The following is a 23,527-nucleotide window of genomic DNA, read 5'->3' as shown; positions in this document are numbered from 1 at the left end:
GCTTTGTGTGTGCGCGTGTGTGTGTGTGTGTGTATCTTTGTTGGGGTCTTTGTATGAACAGACTGTCTGCAGAGCAAGTGTGTGCCTATTGTTTCCAGACCCCTAATCGTTGTCTCTGTTGTGATTGGTGCCTGTCAGCTAGTCGCTATTGTGATTGGTCGCCCTGGAAGAGTCATGACCCAGCAGATGGGACTATGGGGATGTGAGTGTCATTCCTCCACACATGAATGCCCTGAAATTCATTCATGTTCCTATAAATCAACCTAGAAAAGTTCCTAAGTGTAATGAAACAAAACACAAATCGACAATAATTTATAATCTAATGAAGAAGGCCAGAGAGATGGTGTTTGGAATATTCTGTGAAGAAATGTGTCCTGTGGAACAAGAAGTCTCTGTTTGGGTGTTTGTATTAGTATGGAGACATGGATGTGTGTCTTTGTGATGGCATGCAAACATCTGCTGTGTGTTCTTTGTTTATATGTGTTTGAAAGAGTAGACAGACGGTGGGGCAGACAGCTGTAGCTCTGCTCATTCTACACAACTAGCTCAAGCACATGCAGTGAGCTGAGGGGCAGGTCAAAGGTGAGGGGGGGGGTATACAGCCTCTGAAAGCTCGTGGCCTCGTGGCTTTCAGTTACACTGCTGTGCCACAATGAGCATGACAACACACTCAATAAGACCAAAGGGGTTCTTTAACATCAAGCTGGTGACGTGTGCAGTCGTCACAGCAGGGACGGGAGGAAATTGCAGAGGGAATAAAGGGGGGGGGGGCACTCTATGTAATAAAGATGTTTAAATGCTCAAAAGTGATCACCAACTCTATGAACATAAAAATCTTAGTGTTTCACATGACCATATAGTACTGGTAAAATGTCGCTTATATTTAAAAGGTACAACTACCATCCCAAGGTGCATTTTTAAAGCACCCAATGAATCTCTTATTCAAAATTGTAGCTTGTTAAGTGTTGATTTGTATTTGGATGTGTGACTCATGCCACTGCACTGATCAGCTTGTTCTGACAGAATCTTAAGTTTAACATTTACATCATAATTTTGAGAGTCTTATTACGTTTTTTTGGAGGGTAAATAGCATACTTGTCTGAAAGTACTGCTTTGAATTACATTCCTTTGTTACTGACACTGCCTCCATTAAACATAAATAGAGTCTCTGTCCTTTCACTTATTCAATAGAATCAGCCATTTTATGGGAGCTGTGGACAAACTCCAGACAAACATGTTTTAAATGGAAAACATGCAAACTCTCACAGCCCCCCATTCTGCCTTAAAGCCACAGTGTTAACCACATGCTCATGTTATTTTGTCTATATGCTGTAATCCCTTGCTAAGAGAAACCAGTACAGTAATCCCTCGCTTATTTGCGCTTCAGGACACGTGGCTTCACATCACCGATTTTTATTAGGTAGTCATGTGATACCGTACGCGCATGCTATTGGCTGACAGCATCTGTGTGTGCACTGCGTTCCGAGACTCATTGTTCCTCCTGCAACTTTTCTTCAATGCAAAAGTGTTTTAAACAGTTTGTGATAGTCTGTGTTGTTCTGTTATGTGTTTGTGTGTTGCCATGAGTTGGCCTCCGTGTTTGTTTTCTGCATGTGTTTGCAAGACTGAGAAGGGAGCATGAGAGCAAAAGTGAGAGAGTGGAGCGGGAGATCGTTGTCAGTTCTTATTTGTTCTTTGTTAAGGCTGGACGTCAAATAAAGACCGTTCAAGGAATATTGTGTGTGTCATCCTTTTCCACCATAAGAAACACAGGGGTGTTACAAGTCTATGAGAGTGTGGAGAAGGTAAGACAGATAAGGTATTTTAAGGTATTTTAATATCAGTATGGGGAGGGTTCATAAACATTTAAATTACCGTAAATAAAATAAATTCTCGGTTGCTATATGGCGGGATTTCATTTTTCGCAGGTAGTCCTGGAACACATTAACTAACTGGAGTACAGTAACGAGGGATTACTGTACTCCATTTCTATAAAAGCTTTAAAAAGCATTAAAAATGTTTGCCGACTGCATGACGTTTGATCTGTATCACTTTCCAACAAGAGTTAAAATAAACTGTGGGGAAAAATAACATGCAATTAAAAGTCAGGGGGAGGCTGAGACATGGAAATGTCCCTATAAAATGATGTCCCATAACAATACTTTCCATCTCTAAGTCCCATTAGTGACCCAAACGATTCAAGAACATGAATTACTGCCTCCTACAGCTGTAGATAATTCATGTTTTGTTGTGATACCAATTGAGACTGAGTGGAGTAAACACTAAAGCTATTCTCCATACATAAATGAGCTGGACTGAGTTGAGCTTTAAGACTTGTGATACAGGATGCCTGTGACCCCTTTTTGGCCAGATATTCATTTAATTTAGCCTGAATCAAGATTTGACTCCATCTGAAAAGCCATAAAACACATTTCTATTATGTGGGTGGAGACCATCAGGCCCTTCTTGTGTGCAATGAGTAAAGACCCTCAATGCTAAGATCAAACCAAAGCAAGGCTAAATACAACCACATCAGCCATGAATGAACCCAAAAGTTACGAGCAAAAAAACAAGAGTCATCTGAAAAAACCTATCTCAATGACACACACCCAAAAAAATGCACAACAAATGCATCAGTATAACATATTCTGCATCCCTTTGGTAAGACAAGTCTTTAAAAATCATCTTTCAATGGAAAATTCAGAATTTTTTTTCAACTTCTAATTAAACTCAGAAGAAGATAATTAAACTCAAGATGTAACAAGGCAGTCACAGACCGCAACATCCAGCAACACCCCTGAATTCAAAATTTTACCCTGACCTACTTACATAAGTCAAAGATCAAAGCTAGTGCTCTGACCTACTTTCATTGATCAAAGCACTAGCTCTGATCTATGGTCTTAAACTGGCCTTCTCCCTCGTCTTTCTATCTTATCCAGTTCCTGAGTGTACAAAAGTTGAAATTTGACTTTGACCTAGTTTTGTCAAGGTCAAGGTCATCATCTCATTTTCATCCCCTTTTCTGCCCGAGTAATGTGCATTTTGTTTCAACTTTATATCTGCAACTAATTAAAGAACACTGACAATTACAATACATCACCGCTTTGAAGCACGATGCAATTATGATTAATTATACACACACACACACACACACACACACACACACACACACACACACACACACACACACACACACACACACACACAGTATACAGAAAGTTGTGAGATATGGTTCTGACAATATCAACCGCTACATCTTCCCCTCATTTTTGTGCAGGAAAAATAGCGACAGGAAATGGAGGCGGTACTGAGCAGATATAATACAAATCAATGCTTATATTTTACTTTTCTTTCTAGTCACAGACAAGTGCGTGTAGAGAGGAATGCTCTCTCTTCTTTCTCTCTCTCTTGAAAACACATGTTAAGGTATTTCCTGTTAGGAGTGTGAGTTGGCCAAACAGTATTATGGGGGGACTGACAGAGCCCCTGTGTGGGCCTCATTTTCCTCTCACACAGTATTCTCGCTTCTCCCTTTATTTTTGCCTTTCACTGTTGTATCTGTCAGTCCAATGTAATAACTTTGTGATTAAAGACAGTTTGCTAAACTTTATAGATTTTTTCAGCATTCATATGTGGACCACTGAAGGCAGCATTCACCACCTACATTTAATGGCTACGCAAAGTAAAAGCGAGCAGGCTACAAATATGCATTACCAGAAGTAAAGACAGAAAGAACTAAATACAGACAGGATAAAAGAAAATGAAAGAAACTAAGAAAAAAACAGGAAAGACTCCAGTCTCCCCTCTGGCTTTCAGCTATTCCACTCTGGAGCACCACTTTGTCACATCTGGCTTCAATTGAGGGAGGGATTAGATTGCACATACTCTTTCCCAAGCCTGTTATGTGTGAATACTCGACCCACATAAGAATACATGTGAATACACACACACACACACACCACACACACACACCCATTCTTTCTCTGTTAATAGGCACTGGACACTTAACCACTCACATGGTTACACATAATTTCTTACTACTACATATCAAGCTACAAAGTCCCTCCTCTATTGGTTTTTATGCTCGCACCTGATTGTATTATCTATAAAATGAGCATCATGTACTGTACATTTTCAAAAAACAAAAAAACCAGGGACAAAACTACTGTTGTCTCCAAGACGTGAACGTAATTAGACTGGGCAGTGGACAGACAGTCACGTAAGTACGTAACCAGATTACTAACCTGTCTTTATGAGCTTAGAGAATGAACAACCTTAAATGAAAAACAATGCAGGCTAACATTATGTATGTTCTCAAAAACAGGAGATGGACTGCTGGCTGGCCCAGAAACATTGCAGCTTGTGTTGGCACAAAAATAAAATGGATCCAAACCCATGTGGTCATTTAAAGTGTCTGTGGTCCACAACACCGTGAGAAATAGGTGTTAAATGTGCTCTTTCCCAATTCATGTCATGCCTACATGTCTGGACTCAGATTGAAGCTCAAAACAGAAACAATCTTCTGCAGCTTCAAGTGAAGTCGCAATAAGCAAAACAGATATTTGAATGGGTAGGAGCTAAAATGATTTTTGTTTCACCCTATTCAAATATGCTGTGTCTGTTGCTCACTCAATGACCCAGTGACTTCCTGCCCACATGTCGGTCCGTCCATCTAAGCTCTGCATTGAAATTCCTTGTTGTCTTCCAATGCCACAACCACACCCTCACCAGCTGCTTCTCTCTGATGTGTTCTACTGCCCACACCCACCCTTGGCACTCTTCATTTGTTATTGCACCAGCAATTGGTGGAATTGCTTTCGCCCCCTTAAAACGTGGCCAGAGGATAAATACTACCACAACCCCAAGGCTCTTAGCCCAGCAACAGTTGGAACAAAAAAAAAGGAAACACAAATCTGTTGCTGTGTTGACAGAAATACAAAGACAGTGGAAGAAGCAAATAAATTGTGTGAGTTTCAACATAATACTAGAAATGTGTGTGAAAAGAAACAATAATCTCCCAATCATGATTCCCTGCCCTGTTTCTAATTGATTACCTGCTTGCCGGGGTCCTCTCTTTCTCTTGAAAGCAGCACCAGACTGCAGCGCCTCCAACAGGCCATCCATGATACCAGTTTCATCACCCTCTGTGAAGATAAAAGCAAAATATGACATCAGCAATTGAATTGGCCCAGATAGGCAGTGACCTGGCTCAGCTACTATCACTGTACGCACCACACAAACACAGCCTTATTGGACAGACACATCAATTGAGATCAAGCTTCCAACTAAACCTTACATTACTCCTACAGAAATACATAATTGTTGCCTCTTGTTAAAATAGTATTTCTTGGAATGAGACCTTGTATCTTTATATTTACACTGTCTGTAGAGAGACTGTTAGCCTAAAGTTACAGAAAGGAGACTAAAGTATAGGTATGGGGTAGGATACTGAGTGATTAGTCTGTGGGGAGGTTTCAGTAGCCTAGTTCAACACTCACGCAGATGGTTTTAATTACTTCTATTTGAACCAAAGTAGAGATAGGGGGTGCAGAAAAAGGGGCAGAGAGGTTGGGGGTTAAAGGTTTGTGTTGTTACCTCCACAACACACATTTACAGACACACGCGTGCACACAGACACACACACTCAGTAATCCTGCAGTAAGCCATGGAGCAGATGTCATGCTGTCAGGGCAGAGAAAGTCTCTCACACACTGAGGGCCTTCCACAACTCACACATACCCCCCAATGTTCAAGTCCTGGAACTGCAGACAGGCCAGAATGACGTAGGCCATGCATTTCTCCATATGAGGAAACACATCTGGCATAATTCCACTCAAACTAATCATATGGTTGGCTTAAACCACTGGTGAAAGCACACAGATACACAGAACTATTTGTGAATTCAGCAACTGCTTACAGAGTGAAATAAATGTCCGACTAAATATCCCACAAATACAACTCTGCTGTGTTTGTAAGGCAAATCCATTTTTAAAAGAAATCTGTGCATTGTTTATCAAAGAAAACATTACAATGATTAGTTTGTTACTGATTAGTAATTGGGTTAACAGCAGCAACGACCACATTTCTGGCATGGAGTCACTTGATGATCATGTGTTCTGTGAACACAAAAGTCACTATTGGCAATCGATTCCAGATCAATATTTGGCTGGCCTGAAAATGTACCAGCAAAGTGAGAGTCAGTACAACAGTGGGTTACCACATACATGCGCGCACACGCGCGCACACACACACACACACACACACACACACACACACACACACACACACACACACACAGACACACACCCACAGGACAGCATCTTTAGAGGAGCAGCAGCACCCCAAATGGATATTCACACAACAGCAGACACAGACAGACAAAGAACATAACACATGGATAAAACAAGCATATAGCCAAAAAAAAAGAAAGAAAAAAAAAAAACCCCAGAAAAATAAAAATACTGTTTCAGTTGGTTGGAGATGGAACGGCTATTTCTATTTTCCCATCCTTCACAGCAGCCTTATGTTAGACATCAGTCTACCAAGGATTACTCCATCCCACGTTACTGTGTTTCTCCTTTCCTCCTCTTAACCCTTTTTCTAAAGGACAACAAAACAGTCTAATGCCCCATGAGAGCATCTGCTGACCTACTCTCGTAATTCCATCTCCATCCCCCACACTGCTGCTTCATTTTCTTTGTGTGGAGCACGAGCACACCTAGTGGTAGTTCCCATAATAACAACAGTGTGGGTGTGAGGCCACACATGCGCAACCTTGACCACATACATAAAAAGCTACTCTTTTACAGACAGTGCTGACACCTAGCTGCAGAAAGGACAAAATGTTTCCAAGTCCTCTGGCATCTGATCAAAGATGTGCACATGACAGTGAGAGATGAATATTTCATTACATTATTAGACAGACTCTGACAGCATACTTATGATCCAAACGGTGAAAGTTAATTTTTGGGTACATCATTGAAGTGCTTTATGTGCCTGGTGTCCTGAACTGAAAAGTTTTATGAAAGCCATAGAAAAGCCGAGTAAAAGCACTTAAATAAATAAAAAATGAAGTACGGCAGTAATCTAATACTCTCAGAAACACAAATTACTTTATCACCACATGCTTAACACAATGTGAGGGTCCACTGGTTGAATATCTGACTCACAAGGGTCACAAACTGCAAACACAAACTGACCTTCCAGAGTTAACAGATAACTGGGACATTATGTTTACACAAAGTAAGAAAGAGAGGCATTGAGAGAATTCATGAGAAAGGAGAACATTCACAGACAATACACATTCCCTACAGTATGTGCATTATCTGAAGAGATATCATAAAAATTGAAAACAAGGACAGCTTACAAAACTGTAGCTGCAAAACAACCCTTGGATAATCAGAAGCCAGCATAAAGGTTCTACATAAGTACAGAACAAAGAGCAGGCATGTGTGCACCAGATCTGCACAGGGTTGTATTTAAATATGGGGGTGTTAAATGACTCTGGGCCACAGGGGCAGTCAAATATGCCACCTGTATGTAAACGATCTGGAGACCAGCAATGCACGTACACGCACACGCACACGCACACACACACACACACACACACACACACACAAATAGTTGAGGAACTTTTATGCTCCAGTCACACATGCCCTTGGAGGCTGAACATGAAATTTGACTGTCTCACTTTATACAACAAAATCTACAGTCCATGCTTTCAACACAGGGACACAGTATACAAAGTAGAGCCTCTTTAAGTGACCTTTAAATGAATGCCACATACAAGGGGAAGGAGGAGGAAAAAGAGGAGAGTGTATCGAACAAAAGCAAGAAACAGAAGATTGGAGAAGCCAGCTGGAACATGGAACACTAACAAACAAAAAAAAAAAGACTTGAAAGGGTTCAAAAGACATACACAAACATAGTCCCACACACAGACATCCACATGCAGAGTGCAGAAACAGGCCAAACAAAATAGGAGTATTCACAAGCAGAATGTTTGTAGTAGTAGTTTAGTATTTTTGTGAGATAAAAAGACATACACACAATTCACTGAGGCTACAGCAAACTTTGATGAACCAACTCTGGGGTCCCAGGAGAAGCTGGCTGCAGCCAGAGTGAGGAGGAATGCAATGAAACTAGGTCACTGTCAGAGAGAACTGGCAAAAAGTCCCTTTAAAAGTGAGCCTGCAAGGCAGGATTTTAACAAACAATAAATTTGCTGAATAGCAGCATAACCATCTTTTGAGACAAAGAAATTAGTCTCTTTAAGCTCTCTTTTATAAAAGCACATCCTCCAGTTTAGAGGACCGAAGAGGTGGAGCTGCTTTACACATCTCTTTTTGTTCTCATTTTCTGAGGAGTTTATTGTTTCCTCCTTACTTCAAAACACAAGTCATCAACATTAGATTAACTCTGGTCTTTAACTACTGATGGAAATCTTGCAGACACACAACTGTCTCACAGAAGTATGGACTCTGACTGCCCCCAACTGGAATCTGAGGGAAATACAAATTTGAGAAGTGAATTGACTCTGCACCTTTCGGACGCTCTCAAGACAAGATCCGATACATTATAAATATGGTATGAAACGAATGTGACCTGTATTAATATCAAGAAGTTGCTTCCTCTTGAGTTTCTCCTCCTTTTCCTTCTCAGCCTTTTCCCTGGCCAACTTGGCCCTCTTGATTTTCTCTTCAGCCTCCTTCCTTTTCTGATTCTCCTTCACTGCTTGCTGTTTAGGAGAAAAGATAAGAGAATTTAGAAAAAGAAAAATAAGACAGCACATTTATTATTATAAAATGTATGAGTTTGAGTCATCATCTCATTTCATCCCCTTTTCCGCACGAGTAATGTGCTTTTTGTTTCTATCTGCAATGGTTGCGAAGATATTTAGTGGACAAACGAACCTGACGAACACACGAATGCTGACAATCACAATTCATCACTGCTTTGAAGCGGGATGTTAAATCAGGGATGACAGTTATCCTTACAAACTGGTAAAACAAGTTACTTCCACTAAAGAGGACATTTACAGTATGTAGTGTCAATAAAAACAGGTGTGTAGTCTTTTTCCTCTGCCCTTTCATCTTTTACACATCCATTAATTTTTTTATCTGCTCCACCTCCCATTGTTATGTGTATGTCTTTGTACTGTATGTGTACAAATCTGATTTGATGGTGGTCAAAAAAAAAAAAGACTGAAAAGCACACCTGTACCCTTTTGAAAAGATGAAACATAACTCTTCATTCACATGCACAAAAAACATACCTGGAACATGTTTTTGAAGGTGTTGAGGTCACCGAAGAAGTCCTCTGCAGAGATTTTTTTAGGGTTAAAGACAAAGTATTGTCCCAAGTCGTCGTACTCCTTCTCCATATTCTGATACAGCAGGTCGAGCTCGCCATACTTCTCACGAGCTCTACCCACAAAACTGTGGAAACATGGTATTAAGGAAAATAGACACCATCTCTAAAGGTATCAGCTATGAGACATGATTATTTTTCTGATTTCATTTATATAAACTATACAAGTTAACGGCTGAATAAATGTATTAAATTTGATGCTGAATTTAGGATATAGACATCTTCTCTGTAAACATGTCCTTGTCATTTTGGGGAGGGGGGAAAGTTTCCACATCTTTTTCCAAGTTCTTGATTTGACGGCCCATCAGCTCGAGGCCCTTCTGAAGTGTCTCTACAGAAACTACCAAAGACAATAGATGATTATTAAAGACATGACAGACGTATTTAAAATATATACACACCACTGAAAACTACTTGTCTTTTAATATGACAAAACAAGAACACACTGTATTTTTTCCAAATTTCCTTTGGGATCAATAAATTGTATCTATCATTCCAAGATGAATGAAATGTATAACCACAAATCGTAATGGATGGTACCATAAAGGTACGTAGGTTTGGAGTACGCATATTATCAGATAGATGACCAATATACCTCTACTGGCCTTTTCAACATGGATGAGGTCGCCTGTGAAGCTCATGACATCAGGATATTGTTCTTGGCACACATCAGCGAGGAAATGGAGCAGCGTTTGCTTCAGATCAGCTGATTTGGTGTCACGCAGCTGAAAAGATGAATTCAGAAAGTCACACGATAAAATGGCAATAACTAGAAGTGATTTAAAGGCCACAAGTTTTCAACTTCTCTGCTAACAGATGTGTCGTTGGATGCACAAATAAGATTTTGGTTTAAAAAAATCCCAGCATTTATGTTGTCTGTGCATCCAAGTTACCTAGTTTACATCATAAAATTAAATAGAAAACAATAAAATTCAGTCAGGTATTGCTTACTCAGGTATTGTTTAAAATAATCACTTAAATGACAAAGGAATTACAAGGCCTTCTTCACATATATTGGTGTTAACTGGCATTGCTTACCCTAAAGCTAGTATTGATAGAAAAGAAAACTCATCTCATCATAAACCATATCGAAGGGTCTGTGAGCATGAACTACTCTCTTCCTTGTTCAGCCACAACACTTCAGTGACTTCATGACTGGCTTTGGCTAACCTAATCAAACTGAATTTTATTCCTTTTGAGCAACATAGAGGCTGACTTATGTGCTGGATCACAATTTTTCCATATTTTCAAATATCATATTTCCTCTTGGCCCTGAAGAAGTAAATCATGCCCACAACTTTATGTTTTTCTCTTTATTAAGTGATTTCTATATTTGACTAGCTTTAAGGTTTTTTTTGGTAAATTCAATTCAAGCTTGGTTTACAGCAGATGTAGCCTTGACTTATCAGTCCATTAAATATTTCCCAGAAAGCTTTTAGTTTCATTGCGGGTTGTTGAGGGAAATTCAGATGTTCTTAAGGTTCCTCTAGGTTAACAGAGGCTATCACTTCACCACTCTGCATTGGATGACATTTTGCACAATATCTTTTCGGAAATGGAGCCGTGAACGCTGACCTTTATTGAGGTGGGAGGCCAGCATTTAATTGGATATTTTAGGGTTTTCAATTTCAAATATAATTTGGCTTCCTGAATAAGCCTTTCACTGTGGAAATTCCGCCACTTCTGGGAGGTTGTGTAGTCACAGAGCCTTGCAAATAGCTTTCAATCCATCTTTAAAAGTATTTCTATCACCTTTGTCCTGATCTTCTGGAATTTCTACTGATTGTGACATCAAGTGGTCCTGATGATACCTACTAGCAATCTCCATGCTTCTGAAAAGTCTAGTTGAGTGATTAAATGATGATTTGATTGATCGAGGTTGATAGTAATTAGGCATGGGTCTAACCAATCAAAACAGTTTGGTAGTTTTTTGTCAGAGGGGAATACTTTTTTTTCACAAGTCCAGATGGAATTAGATAGACAGTTATTTTCAACAAAAAAAGTATTTAAAACTTGTATTTGGGATTACACATGATGACTGTTTTACGTTACGTTCCATTTAGCAGTAGACACACAAAAATTGAAGAAACTGGGAAGGGTCCGAAACAACTTCACTCTAGACAGCTCCCACTATCTCACATACATTTGAGACCGTTTTTGTTGTAAGAACATGATATCTTGATACAGTATAAATCACTGCAGAAAATAAAGACAGGGAAACTAACTGATTTAGTTATTTTTGTTAGTGTTACCACATTTTACCTTGCACAAGTATGACATGGAGAAACCAAACGCCTTTCCATTACGGGAGCCAGCATTTATATAATTCCCAAATAGAAGGATGATCTGTAGCAGCTTGGAGAAACTCTCGCTTTTCCTGACCTCCTCGCAGGCTGCCGTCACATACACTATATCTGGCTTGATGTTGTTCAGCTGCTCCTCAAACTGCAGCTTAAACAGGATGGCCTGAAGCCTTGGCATCAGCCGCTTCACGGTGGACATCTGGAGAGAGCAGAGACAGGATTTCAGACTCGTTCCAAATACTTTTGTTGCCACATAAGTTGTGTGTATGAAGTTGCGTGAGTGGAGGTGTTTTAAACTTAAATCACACCTTCCCAGCAGAAAAAAATATTTAGTACTCAACAGCATCATAACCCTAAATCTAGAAATGTTGAAATTAGATTGATATCCTGACTAAATTTGTGGTTAGTCATGTTGAAGTCAGCTGGGAAATGTAAATATACATATCTTACTAAAACAGTGCTGTTTTACATTTGGGTGTGTGTTTCCTTACAACAATTGCAAACTGTTCAGACTCAGCCAGATCGTCATATTCATCTCTCATCTCTCCAAGGACACTCAGTTGCTCTGGAGCTGGCATTTGTTTGATCAGATTCTAAAAAGCAATAAAATGAACAAATCAGTTTCATGATAATGACATGCGTGACACATGTGTCATTCATTCATTCATTATTCATTCATTCGTTTTCTGCCGCTTCATCCGCTGTAGCGGGTCACGGGGAGCTGGAGCCTATCTCAGCTGGCACAGGGCGTGAGGCTGGGGACAATTTTGGGACCGTGTCAACTTTCCCTTAAACCAGACAAGGACAAAACAAAGTGAAAGAAAGTTCTTCTGCGGTTTGATCTTTTTGTGATACCCATTTTATGCCATTATTTAAGTCTCACCACTAAAAGAAATCATATGTTTCAAACAGCTATAGACATATGAACAGATCTTCTCTCAAAACTACGAACGAGCATAATGGAGTGAAAACTAAAGAATTTTCTATCAACAGAACATGACGGATGAATGGTTCTGTTAATCTGCAATGGTTGCGAAAATATTTGGTGGAATAACTGACAAACGCACGAACACTGACAATTACAATAACTCAGCGCTTTGAAGCTGGATTGTCAGAGGCTGACCCTAATATTTGATGGTGTCTCATCTTTCATACAAGTTCATTAATGTTCAGGGTGAGGTTCTGAGCTGAGGAAATCCTCAGGATTGAGTGAAGGTGTTTATCTGTCAGACGGCTTCTGTGAGATGTTTTGATCAGCTTCATCAGAGAGTTGTTCACACAGGTATGTGCTGCTAAACACAGAGACCATCCAAGCAGCTTGAATGAAACATAAAAACTCAGCAGAAGACACACAGGTTTACCTTTGACCTCTCTGAACACGTACTCTGACTCCCACCTGGCTTGAAACCCCCTGCTCTCAGCCTCCACCTTCCATCCAGCCATATTAGAGCAGGGGAGTAGCTAAATTCAACCTCGGCTTTGATTGCTGATAAACACTGAAACCAAAGCCCGCTTGCTGCGCCGCAGTGACTTCCGCTCATGTTGCATTGTGGAAAATGTAGTGTTGGTGTGTGAAAAACACCAGCGTGCAGATCTGAGGGCTGGTTCTAATAGTAATTAAAAATTATACAGGGGTCCATAAATGATTCATCACGGGCCAGATCTGGCCCGCAGGCCGTATGTGTACTAGAGTATTTTCTGAGACAGACAAATTCCAAACAACTCCAATCCAAACACAAACACTGGGCCAAGTCAGAACTCCTTACCTGAACCAACGACTCTGAGAGGACCTTCTCATCAACCTCCAAGATAGCATTCTTGATGTCTTCATAAGGCAGACGAAACGATCCCAGAAAAATGGCTGTATGTGCACATATAGTTGAACACTTTTTCTACATTCTCATAAATGTATTGAATGCTGAATGTATTTAAAAAGCGATGGAATAACTAATGTGATATCTGCCTTTTGAAACATAACAGCACTTACAAAGATTCTGTGAACTCTTGGAGTCAAGAACCTTCAGCTCCTTCACCTTCTTCTTCTGCTTCTTTTCTTCTCCCCCATCATGCTCCTTTTTGGCTGTACAAATGAATAAAAAGATGGGGAGGGTGGTAGTAATGATCAGGGAAAGACAGGACAAAGACAGTTTTTGTTATAAATCAGATCTATTGACTTGTATAGCTGGATATAATAGAGTCTACTATAAAGACAGCAGGATAATTAGTGGGTTTGTAATGGAGTGAAAAGTGGAAACAAGGCATGGACTGAGGGCCCTGATGAAGACTATGAGAACTGACAGCCTCGGCACAGTCTTCACTTTTATTTTACTCTCTCCCAACTGTATGGTGTCATGGAGGTGTTGGGAATATTACGTCAATGGCCTAGGGTAAGACAGCACTGCAATGAAATGGCTTCAGCACTACAGGAAAAATGTCTATGGTGTGTTGTGAGCCTGATTAACATAGTTGGACGTTTATGAGCTGTAAGGCATTTCAAGACAGATATCAGTACAAGTACACAAAGTGCCTTCTCTTAAACACAAGCATACACACAGATACACGTATGCACACACTTGACAGAAACAATTTGCATTAATGTATTATGACAAGGTCAGGATTATGACTGTAAGGATGTGTCAGTGTGCGGGGGTGAATGTGCACTGGATGAAGATCAAGAGTGAAAGATGAACATGCGCGTGTGTTTGACCAAATAGGAGCCTTTCAGCTCAGAGTGTACAGACACATCAGATCAAAGCTCTAGATAGTACAGCTGAACCCTCCCACAGTCAGTGTAACATGAATTTGAAAGTTTCTGTATGTCTGAAATCATTGAAATTTTCCAGTTTTGTTCTTTTCCCCAACAAGCTTAAACATATCTTATCTGCCCACTGACTTCTTCCAGTTTGTCTTTAGCTTATGTCTAATACTCTAACTGGCCTTTACCGTATCTGATTCTTACATAGTAACAGGAAATCAAAATCAATGTCTGGAAACCGCCATCCTAAGGTTGACTACAGTCTTGGTCACTTCACCGCTGCCCAGTAATGACCTCACCTAATGACACTACAACATAGTTTAAGTCTTCAACTGAAACAAGCATGGCTGGACCAGATCTCCAGCATAGTACTGTAATCACCCCCTGTACAGAGACTTTACCATGTGTTAGACTTTGCAACTATAGTTTAACTCAACCCCATCTCTCTGCATTGAACACGTCCTGGTCTCTTTACATCTTTACAGTAACTCATTCCATCTTTTCCACAATCTGTGGACATTCATCTGCAGATTTCTCTCATCTATGCAGATACACTGTAAGTCTTGTCCACACAGTGCTGAGATATCCCCTTCAGCACAGAACCTCATTCATCATTCTGACCATCCTTCCTTCAGTCCAATCAAATAGGCTATTGTGTGTAGGAGAGAGGCCGGTATGCTGGACAGTCTGGTAACCAGTACAGGCCTCTTAATCAGATCATCATCATCATTTAGGACACATGAACAGACAAAAGGTCATTAAGTCAGGGTCACTCAGTGTCAGCTGATGCTTCATGGTTGAAAGTGTGACTTAAATTTAGGTGGAGTTTCTTCTATTGAATCTCTTCACTTATATCATTTACATAATTTGTTGTACATCAGTATATTCAGCTGTGTGTTACTTATATGAATCACTAATACTACTACATGTACAACAGTCACTACTGAAGTCCCTGCTTAGTCCAGAAAACAGCACTATAAAGCCATTACACTAAAAATACAGGGAAAGAAAATCAGTCAGGACATCTGAGAGGAAACAACACAGATATCTTGGCACAAACACACAATTATAGCTGAAAGGGCAGGAAGAAACTCTCAGGAAGTGACAAGAATTGAACAAATAAATATATTGGAGCAGAGACACAAACAGGAAGACTGACAGTGAGCTAAAATTATCAACTTCTCTGAAACAGTGTCACCTTTAAATAAGGCTAATTATGTCTTAAACAACGTAAGAGATAAAGAGTTTAAAAAGGCATTACAGATAATCAGTTAAAGTCTACACCCTGTGAAGACATGCAAATTTTCACATGCAGCCTTTTATATAAGACATAAACAGCATAAAGAATGTCATTTAGGTACTGCTTAATCTCAAGAAGAGATAATCCAGTTGATCTGGGACACAGCTAATGATGGTGTTAAGTCACTAGGTCAGTGTGTGTGTCTTGGAGAGATGGTGACCTGGTGAGTGAGCATGGATGAACGTGTGTGTGTCTGTGTGTGTGAGTGAGTGTGCGCACTCATGCTATAATAGCGACAAATAGTACCAGCTGCGCTCTAGCCAATGGAATCAGGTTTAGCTCTGCTGACATCATGCCTGATTCATAAAATGGGGTCTGGTGTGCAGATTATAAAATGGCTGCTTTGCTTCCACATGCAGCAATGCCTTCTTTTCATTTATGAGCCAATGGCACCTCTAGTGGCAGTTGTGGGTTCCTACAATTTAATGATTGTGGGGGAGGAGAGGAAATGACAGAGGCAGAAAGCATGTGTTACTGAACACACACACACACACACACACACACACACACACACACACACACACACACACGCCAACATGGCTATGAAGCATTGGCATCATATCTGTCATATGTTCCAATAACCCAAGCTTTCTCTTTGTTGTACCCTTGTTGGGCCCTTTTGTTGAAACTAATCACTACCACCCATATGAACACACACACTTTCCGGGAACACCTCCCCCTCTTCTAACCAACAGCTGCTTGGCACAGTCATGAGAAGAAAAGGATGTGTGTGTGTGTCTGTTTGTGTGTATGTGTGTGCACGCATACATGCACATGCATACACAAAAGTCTGTGTCATGAAAAAAAAACCCTACATTTTTCCATTTCTGACTTCTGTTTTGAATTAAGTGGGAAGAGAAAAAAAAAAAACAGGGGAGGCGAAGGAGGGGTGCCCACACAATCATGAGGAGCCAAGTCATGAGGCTTGTGTCGTGTGTGTGTGTGTGTGTGTGTCTGTCTGTCTGTCTTTCTGCACAAAGAGGAGTCTGTTTGTCAGTCAGCAGACCTGAGAGTGTCCTTCACCCCCCCCCACACACACACACACACACATCCACCCCCATTCCCTTCCTCTCTGGTTCTCTCTCCTTAAAAGGAGAAATGTGTGGTGGAGGAGGTAATGGATAGCCAGGACAAAGAAAAAAAATGGAAAAAGAGAGACAGAAAAAGAAAACAGGGAGGAAAGAATGTATAGAGCACTCTCTTTGCTGTCTACTCTACTCTGTAGTCTCATCAAACAATAGTTGAAAAGTTCAAGTCATCTTCCATAAAGCAGAGCCTCCTCTCTGTCCTTCCATGTGGTCTATTCATCATTTCATCACTGCTCTGTCTTCGGAGGGCGGAAGTTTATTTTTAATCCCTCTTTTAGCTTTTAAATAATGTGCACTATTCTAAATTGACTGCAATAAAAGTATTTTTTAAAGTCCCTCTGGACACAACATAACTTCTTCTTTTTTTCCACATTCAACATTCCTGAGCTAAAAAATGTCTTCAGTGGAACATGGGAGATGGTTTACAGTTACAACACACAAAATCTACAGGCTGAGTAGTTCTTTGGAAAAAGTTAGTCGAACAGAAAGAACTGCACAGAAACACAAACAAATTCTTTGCCAGCTTTCAATGTCAGCAAGGACTGAATGTATCTCAGAGAATCTCAATAAGATTTTAAATTTATGGTTTAAAAAGTTAACATTTTATTAAAGCTTAAGTGTGAGAAGTAATCAGGGAATGAGAAACGGAAAAAAAAAAAGATATGGCACAATGTTCTCTAAAGTAAACAGAAGGCCTGAACTATGACAGACAGGACAGCTGTAGCTTTGTTCCCTTTAAACTTTAAATGTCTTACATTCTGTCACTAGCTGCATGTGTGTGTGTGTGTGTGTGTGTGCTACAATGAAATCAAGTTTGACAAAAGAAGAATAAAGGTGTTTCCACGGTAACCCCAAGTCTGAAAGAGTCCCTTCATCCTGTTTTTTGCTGTGAAAGGATATGAGAAGGGGGGGAAAAAATCCTGGCCGGCTGTCTGTGTGTGTGTGAGAAGGACCAGATGGCAGGGTGGGGCAGTAAGGAGGGGGGACTGGGGGCAGGACATGGGAGGGCCAGGACACAGGAGGAGGAGTTGTGGGAGGGGCCATGTGGTTGCTCACTTGCGCTCCCCTGGTGCATGATCAATGTAATTGCAACTTAAATATAAAGATAAAGACATTTTCACACTTAAATTGGATTAGAAACATAAAGCATTTTTTAAAAAATTAGTAAAAATTTTAAGAGATGTAAAAATCAGGATTCCACTGTGTTTTAACGTTTTTACACTCAATGGTCTTTTCCTGTTGGCTCTAACTAATGTATTCAACAATACTGAGGGGCACCAAAATTTAGACATATACACTTAAAGAGGTCTAAATATAATATTTTTAGTCTCAAGCTTACATGATTTTTTAAAGATGGCACAACATATTTAATGGCATATTGTGCCATTAAATAATGTGTTATTTAATGGCACAACATAATGTACAATACTATGTATAACAACTTTTTTATTTTATTCATCTACTTTTATTCTAAGTTCAATCAATTATACTAAAGCACTAGGTCTTGATATTAATTTAATCAAAGATGAAAATTCAATAGTTTAATAACATTCAATAATATTTTAAGATACAAATTAGATGTGATGATTGACTTACATTCTCAGCCCAATTGGTTGTTCCCATATTGTTCTGCTTATTATTTGATTATATTTGGATGCCTGGTAACATTCTGTACTTAAGGACAAAATTCTTTTTACAGCAATTCATACAAAACCTCTGATATAAGAAAAACAACACCCTCCCCATTTGCTTTGAACATGTATTATAAATATATAATGATCTTTATTTGCCTGGACTTACATACAAAGCAAAACTATAATCTGAGATACTGTTTTAACCACTGTCTGTTAAAAGTATTGAATTATTGACTATTCTTTATATTTAAATTAAGTTATTCCAGGCACTTTCTCAAGTCTGATCAGTCAAGTTAGTATTTATATGTGGAGCAACAGTGCCCTCCAGTGGTAAATGTGACATACTGCTGCTATGTGACAAGGCACACAAACCCCATTCAACCTGGATATTTACTACTTTTTGCACATCACAATTCATCTCACTGGTACCCAAGTCTTCACAAAACAGAGAGAAGGAACAAATGCTCAAGAATAACCTAACTGTGTGCATGGAAGCAAGTGACTGTGTTTAAGACAGTGTTTCGAGTATAAATGGGTTGTGTTAATGGTTACAAAATGTGTACAGGCCCATTTACAAAGCCTGCCAAAGAAGACATATGGCAGGGTAACGCAAGGAAAGAACAAAAAATGTCTTCGGTTTGCAGAAAGCTCCAAGAAGTCTTTACCCTCTCAGCAGAGAATAAGATCAACCACTATATGACAGCGGTTTTAAGATTGTTTTTCGATGTGTTAATTCACATTTACAAAGCGCTGCTAAGTGCATATTTAAGACAGCACAGATGCTTCTGTGTTATACAACATATGCCTTTTGCAAAACATAATTCCTCTATTTAAAATAACATTCCGGAGCTGCAATGTAACAAAATTGTTTTGCTGAAAATAACAAAAGCCTCATAGACAAAGGTTTTCATTGCAGCACTATTGCACAATCTCTGGGTAAAGAAGTCCATTAGTTTTTCGCGTTTGGAAATGGTGAGTTTGTGTGTGCTTGTGTTGTTCTCTCAGGGCCATTCTGACCTCTTGCTGCTCTTCTGGCCATGAAGGTCTTCAGCAATGACGCGCACACGGCATCACTGATGAGACACACATACACAAAGTATGCTGCCTGCATTGCTGATAAGGTGCAGTACAGTCGACAAACAGACACAGCGCTACCTTGAACTTGAATTCTCACTTGCTGAAACCACACAAAAAGCCCATAAATCCCCATAGCAAATAACAGAGGAAACAAACAGGACCCCCCGCCTGCAACGCCATGCACACACGCGTGCCCACGCACGCGCACACGGGGAGAGGTGAGTTGCAATGGTGTGCTTATTATATCAGTCCTATATCAGCCGGTCTCCTTGGGCACAAAAGATTTACTACAGCAATTACACTGGCTAATTATAAGGAAGAGAGATAGAGGGAGAGCTACAGAGTTGAGAAGGGAAGGATATCTAATGAAAAGGAGTGAGAGTTGAGACCAAATACAGGTTGGAAAACAGACAATGAAAGCAAAGGGAAGAGCGATGGAAAATTTGATTCAAAGGGGAAAGACAACAAGGATGTGACCTTGAGTCAGCCACAACACAAAAGGAACACACAATATTTTATGTTCAAATTCACAAACCAGCTGTGGATGTTTGCCTAACTGACTAACTAAAGGACTCACTGAGGATGTAAGCAGTTTTTCTCTGGTAGTCTGGTAGTCTGCACAGTGCCTCAGCGTTTGTTATTCACAGTGTGAATGTCCTTGATGCTGCACTGGCCTTCACAGAACAGTGCTCCCTCTACGGGGAGGAAAGTGAATTACTTTATTAATTCAAGGTATCAATCAACCCCGATTCCTGTTCCAGCAGCAGTGGCATGCTGTGTTATTAAAAGGGACATGTGTAAGCCGTGTGTGCGTATAAAATTGCCTGACAAGATTAGTATTCTAACAGAGCTATGAGAAATCTGACAGCTCTCATATATGACTATAATGTATAGTCAAAGCATTGCTCCTCATCATATACATTTCATTCTGTCAGATTGTGCAGTCGAATGCATCAGCTAACTGTCAGTTGTTCAGACATTTCCTTGCCTCTCAAGAGCAGTGTCCATCCTATGACTTACGCACAACCATGTCGAAAATCTCATTTACATGAGCACGCATGTAGAAATGAAAACTTATAAATTGGGCTTCTATCTAAATTAAAAAGTTGGCTGAACTGTAACACTCATGCAACCCATGAGGCACATTTTGCCCTGAGCAAAAAAGATTAGGTGCCGCGCTCCTGTCAGTCCTCAAATATTCATTATTACCTTATGGAAATACAGCCAACAGAGAGGGAGCCGGAGTAAGAAGGCGCTGGCATAAGGGAGCATGCAAAGAATCGAGCGTGAGTAAGTGATAGAGAAGCACTTTAGAATACAAGCAACTCTGACTTATGCAAAGCAAAACAGATGAAAGGAGGACAGAGAAAAATGGAGGTCTGCACAGTGTTATGCCATGGAGGACAGTAAAAAGCTCATCGAAAGACTGGAGCATACTCCTTCTCTGCTAATCTCTCTGTTCCTGTCCTCTTGTCTCCAACCATCCATCCCTTTACTTGTCTTTATCTCTGCTTCAATGATGAGGACAAAAGAAAGCACTCACTCATTTATTCCCACCCTCCCACATCCCCACTCTCATTTTCCCTTTTCTTGGTCTCTTAAGGCAAGGCTTGGAGGCTTGATTAGCAATTGTGTCTTGACCGTATGTTAGAAAGATTGGCATGCATGCACAAGCACAAATATGTTCACATGCATGTGGGAAAGGGGAGGATAAGGACCAGTTTTGTTCGGTCTTATTACCCCCTGAGCTAAGCCCAGAGACCAGTAGAGCGCTGAAGAGTAGGAGGGAGTTTTCCTTTTTCTAATGTCAGACTCGGAAAAGTGTATCTCTCTGCAGGCAAAAAAGATTGCTCTGTTCTCTGATGGTTCCAACAGTTTCTTTTCCACCCAAAATACCAATACAACCAAGGTGGATTTGATCGAATGGGATCAGAGCAATTACAAAGAAAACAGAGTGGTGTTAACAATGCTATAGAGTAACAAGGATGAGAGTCAAGGATGAGCAGGGAAATGTGACAGGGCAAATTAGTAAAAAAAAAAAAAGGGGGGGGGGGCAAAGGCAGACCTTCTCATCTGTGTAGATTCACACACGAAGACTGACAGGCAGTTGTCTCTTCACATAAACTCAAAGCGTTATTTGGTGCAATATTATTTCCAGCTTTGAATAATTTTTTTTTGGGGGGGGGGAAGCAGGTTTAGTATGTTTACAATATATAGGATGGAAAAGAAAGGGAAAAAAACTATTTGCTAAAACTATTTCTCTTTGTTGCAAATGCTTTAGTAAAACTACTGCAGGTGTTTGAAATACATCAATAACAGGAGATCACAGTCAAACTAAGTAGCTGCAGGGGGATGACAGCCATGATCTGGCAACCTTTATTTCTGTGTGGGTAACTGGGGAAAAAGATTGTCTCGTGCACAATCCACTGTGGGGCTGCAGGTTCTTCAAATTGTGAAATCATTTTACCCCTCTCCCCCCAAAGAGAAAAAAACAAAAACTCCCCCAACAGCAAATACAGTAAACTAAACAAAGGGGAAAAGAGATATTTAAATATAAAGCCAGAAGTGCAAATCCCCTCATTGAACATCTGTCTGCTGGGCTCTCACTGGAATCGGCTCTAGTTGGGGCTAGACAAAAAGATGCACATCCATGCGCACAAAGACACAAAAACACAAAGTACACACTTAATCCCACCTTATGTTTAGAGAGACATCTGGGGATGTGTTTGTTGCCAATCAGACAGCTATGTGAGGCTGGGCAAATGAATGCAATCATGGAGCAACACACACAATATGGCCACAAGACTGTCATTTGTTTATGTGGTGAGGAGTGAGTGAGGTGCAAATATTGTGGATGTGCGAGTCCACACGATGACACACATATAATTCCAATCATAGACAACCCTGTGTGATCACTCAGTATATTTCTATAGGGGCTGGGTGAGTACACTTTATGTTATCTCATTCTATTTGATTTGACTCTTCTTCTGGAACAATACCAACATTGATTAATGACAAACGAAGCTTGGTCAAGATGAAAATCAATGGTTTAGGGTCTAATCCATGAAACGGCATTTGGCATTTATTTTGCAAAATGAATGTAATGTACGAATTATCTTTAAAACTGCAGAGTTTAAGTTAAAGCAGAGATGCAATGACACCATAGAACTTCTATCCTGACAATTTTACATATACTCTGTGTGTGTGTGTCTCTCTCTCTCATCCCCACCTATATATTTGATTAAGCTCACTTGAAAAGTCTCAAATGGTCACAGTGTCACCAACTCACATACTACCTGTCAATCAAGCGCCAAACCAATCACGTCGCATCTGCCAGAAGGAAACACGTGAACAATTTTGCATAAGGCATCTGCTATGTTAGGAGAAGACATAACTATACATGGACTTCACAGTTAACATAATTTTAGAGTGTCATAACTGTTCCGACAATTTTCATGTTTCTGAGCTGAGAGTCCAAACAGCAGAAACAACACAGAAAACGGCAACGATTTCTGAGTTGAACTAGCCGGCTAGTTTCACTGAGTAGATAGCTGGCTAGTTTCACTCAGAGGGGTTTGGGGTTTTTTACATAGCTGGAACAGATTAAAATGGTTTTAGTTATTACATCCCGCTTCAAAGCGGTGATGTATTGTGATTGTCAGTGTTTGTGTGTTCATCTGTTCGTCCGTTCATTAGTCCACCAAATGTCTTTGCAACTGTTGCAGATAGAGATGATACAAAAAACTCATTACTCAGGCACCAAAGGGGATGAAAATGAGATGATCACCTTGACCTTGAGAAAACTAGTTCAAGGTAAAATTTCAACTTTTGTACACTCAGGAACCGGATAAGACAGAAAGACAACAGAGAAGGCCAGAGTGAGTACGACCATAGATCAAACCTAGTGCTTCGATCTATGAAAAGCACTAGCTTTGATCTTTGACCTATGCAAGTAGGTTAGGGTCAAATTTTGAATTCAGGGGTGTTGCAGGATGTTGCAG

The 23,527-nt window shown here is 40.1% G+C and overlaps 1 protein-coding gene across 1 annotated transcript in view; it reads right to left on the bottom strand.

Moving 5' to 3' along the window:
• LOC137603184 (protein diaphanous homolog 1) overlaps positions 1-23,527 on the bottom strand; it is a 96,967-nt gene that overhangs the window by 11,162 nt on the left and 62,278 nt on the right. Inside the window, exons 19-27 of the mRNA XM_068326422.1 lie at positions 13,660-13,752; positions 13,439-13,533; positions 12,164-12,265; positions 11,632-11,871; positions 9,965-10,094; positions 9,585-9,709; positions 9,275-9,439; positions 8,605-8,737; positions 5,055-5,144 (exon numbers count right to left, since the gene is read on the bottom strand). Coding sequence (XP_068182523.1) covers positions 5,055-5,144; positions 8,605-8,737; positions 9,275-9,439; positions 9,585-9,709; positions 9,965-10,094; positions 11,632-11,871; positions 12,164-12,265; positions 13,439-13,533; positions 13,660-13,752 — 1,173 coding nt within the window. The remainder of the gene's footprint in view (positions 1-5,054; positions 5,145-8,604; positions 8,738-9,274; positions 9,440-9,584; positions 9,710-9,964; positions 10,095-11,631; positions 11,872-12,163; positions 12,266-13,438; positions 13,534-13,659; positions 13,753-23,527) is intronic.

This window comes from Antennarius striatus, chromosome 10, assembly GCF_040054535.1.
Source record: "Antennarius striatus isolate MH-2024 chromosome 10, ASM4005453v1, whole genome shotgun sequence".
In the NCBI taxonomy this organism is placed as follows: Eukaryota; Metazoa; Chordata; class Actinopteri; order Lophiiformes; family Antennariidae; genus Antennarius; species Antennarius striatus.
This window is presented reverse-complemented; position numbering and strand designations above follow the sequence as displayed.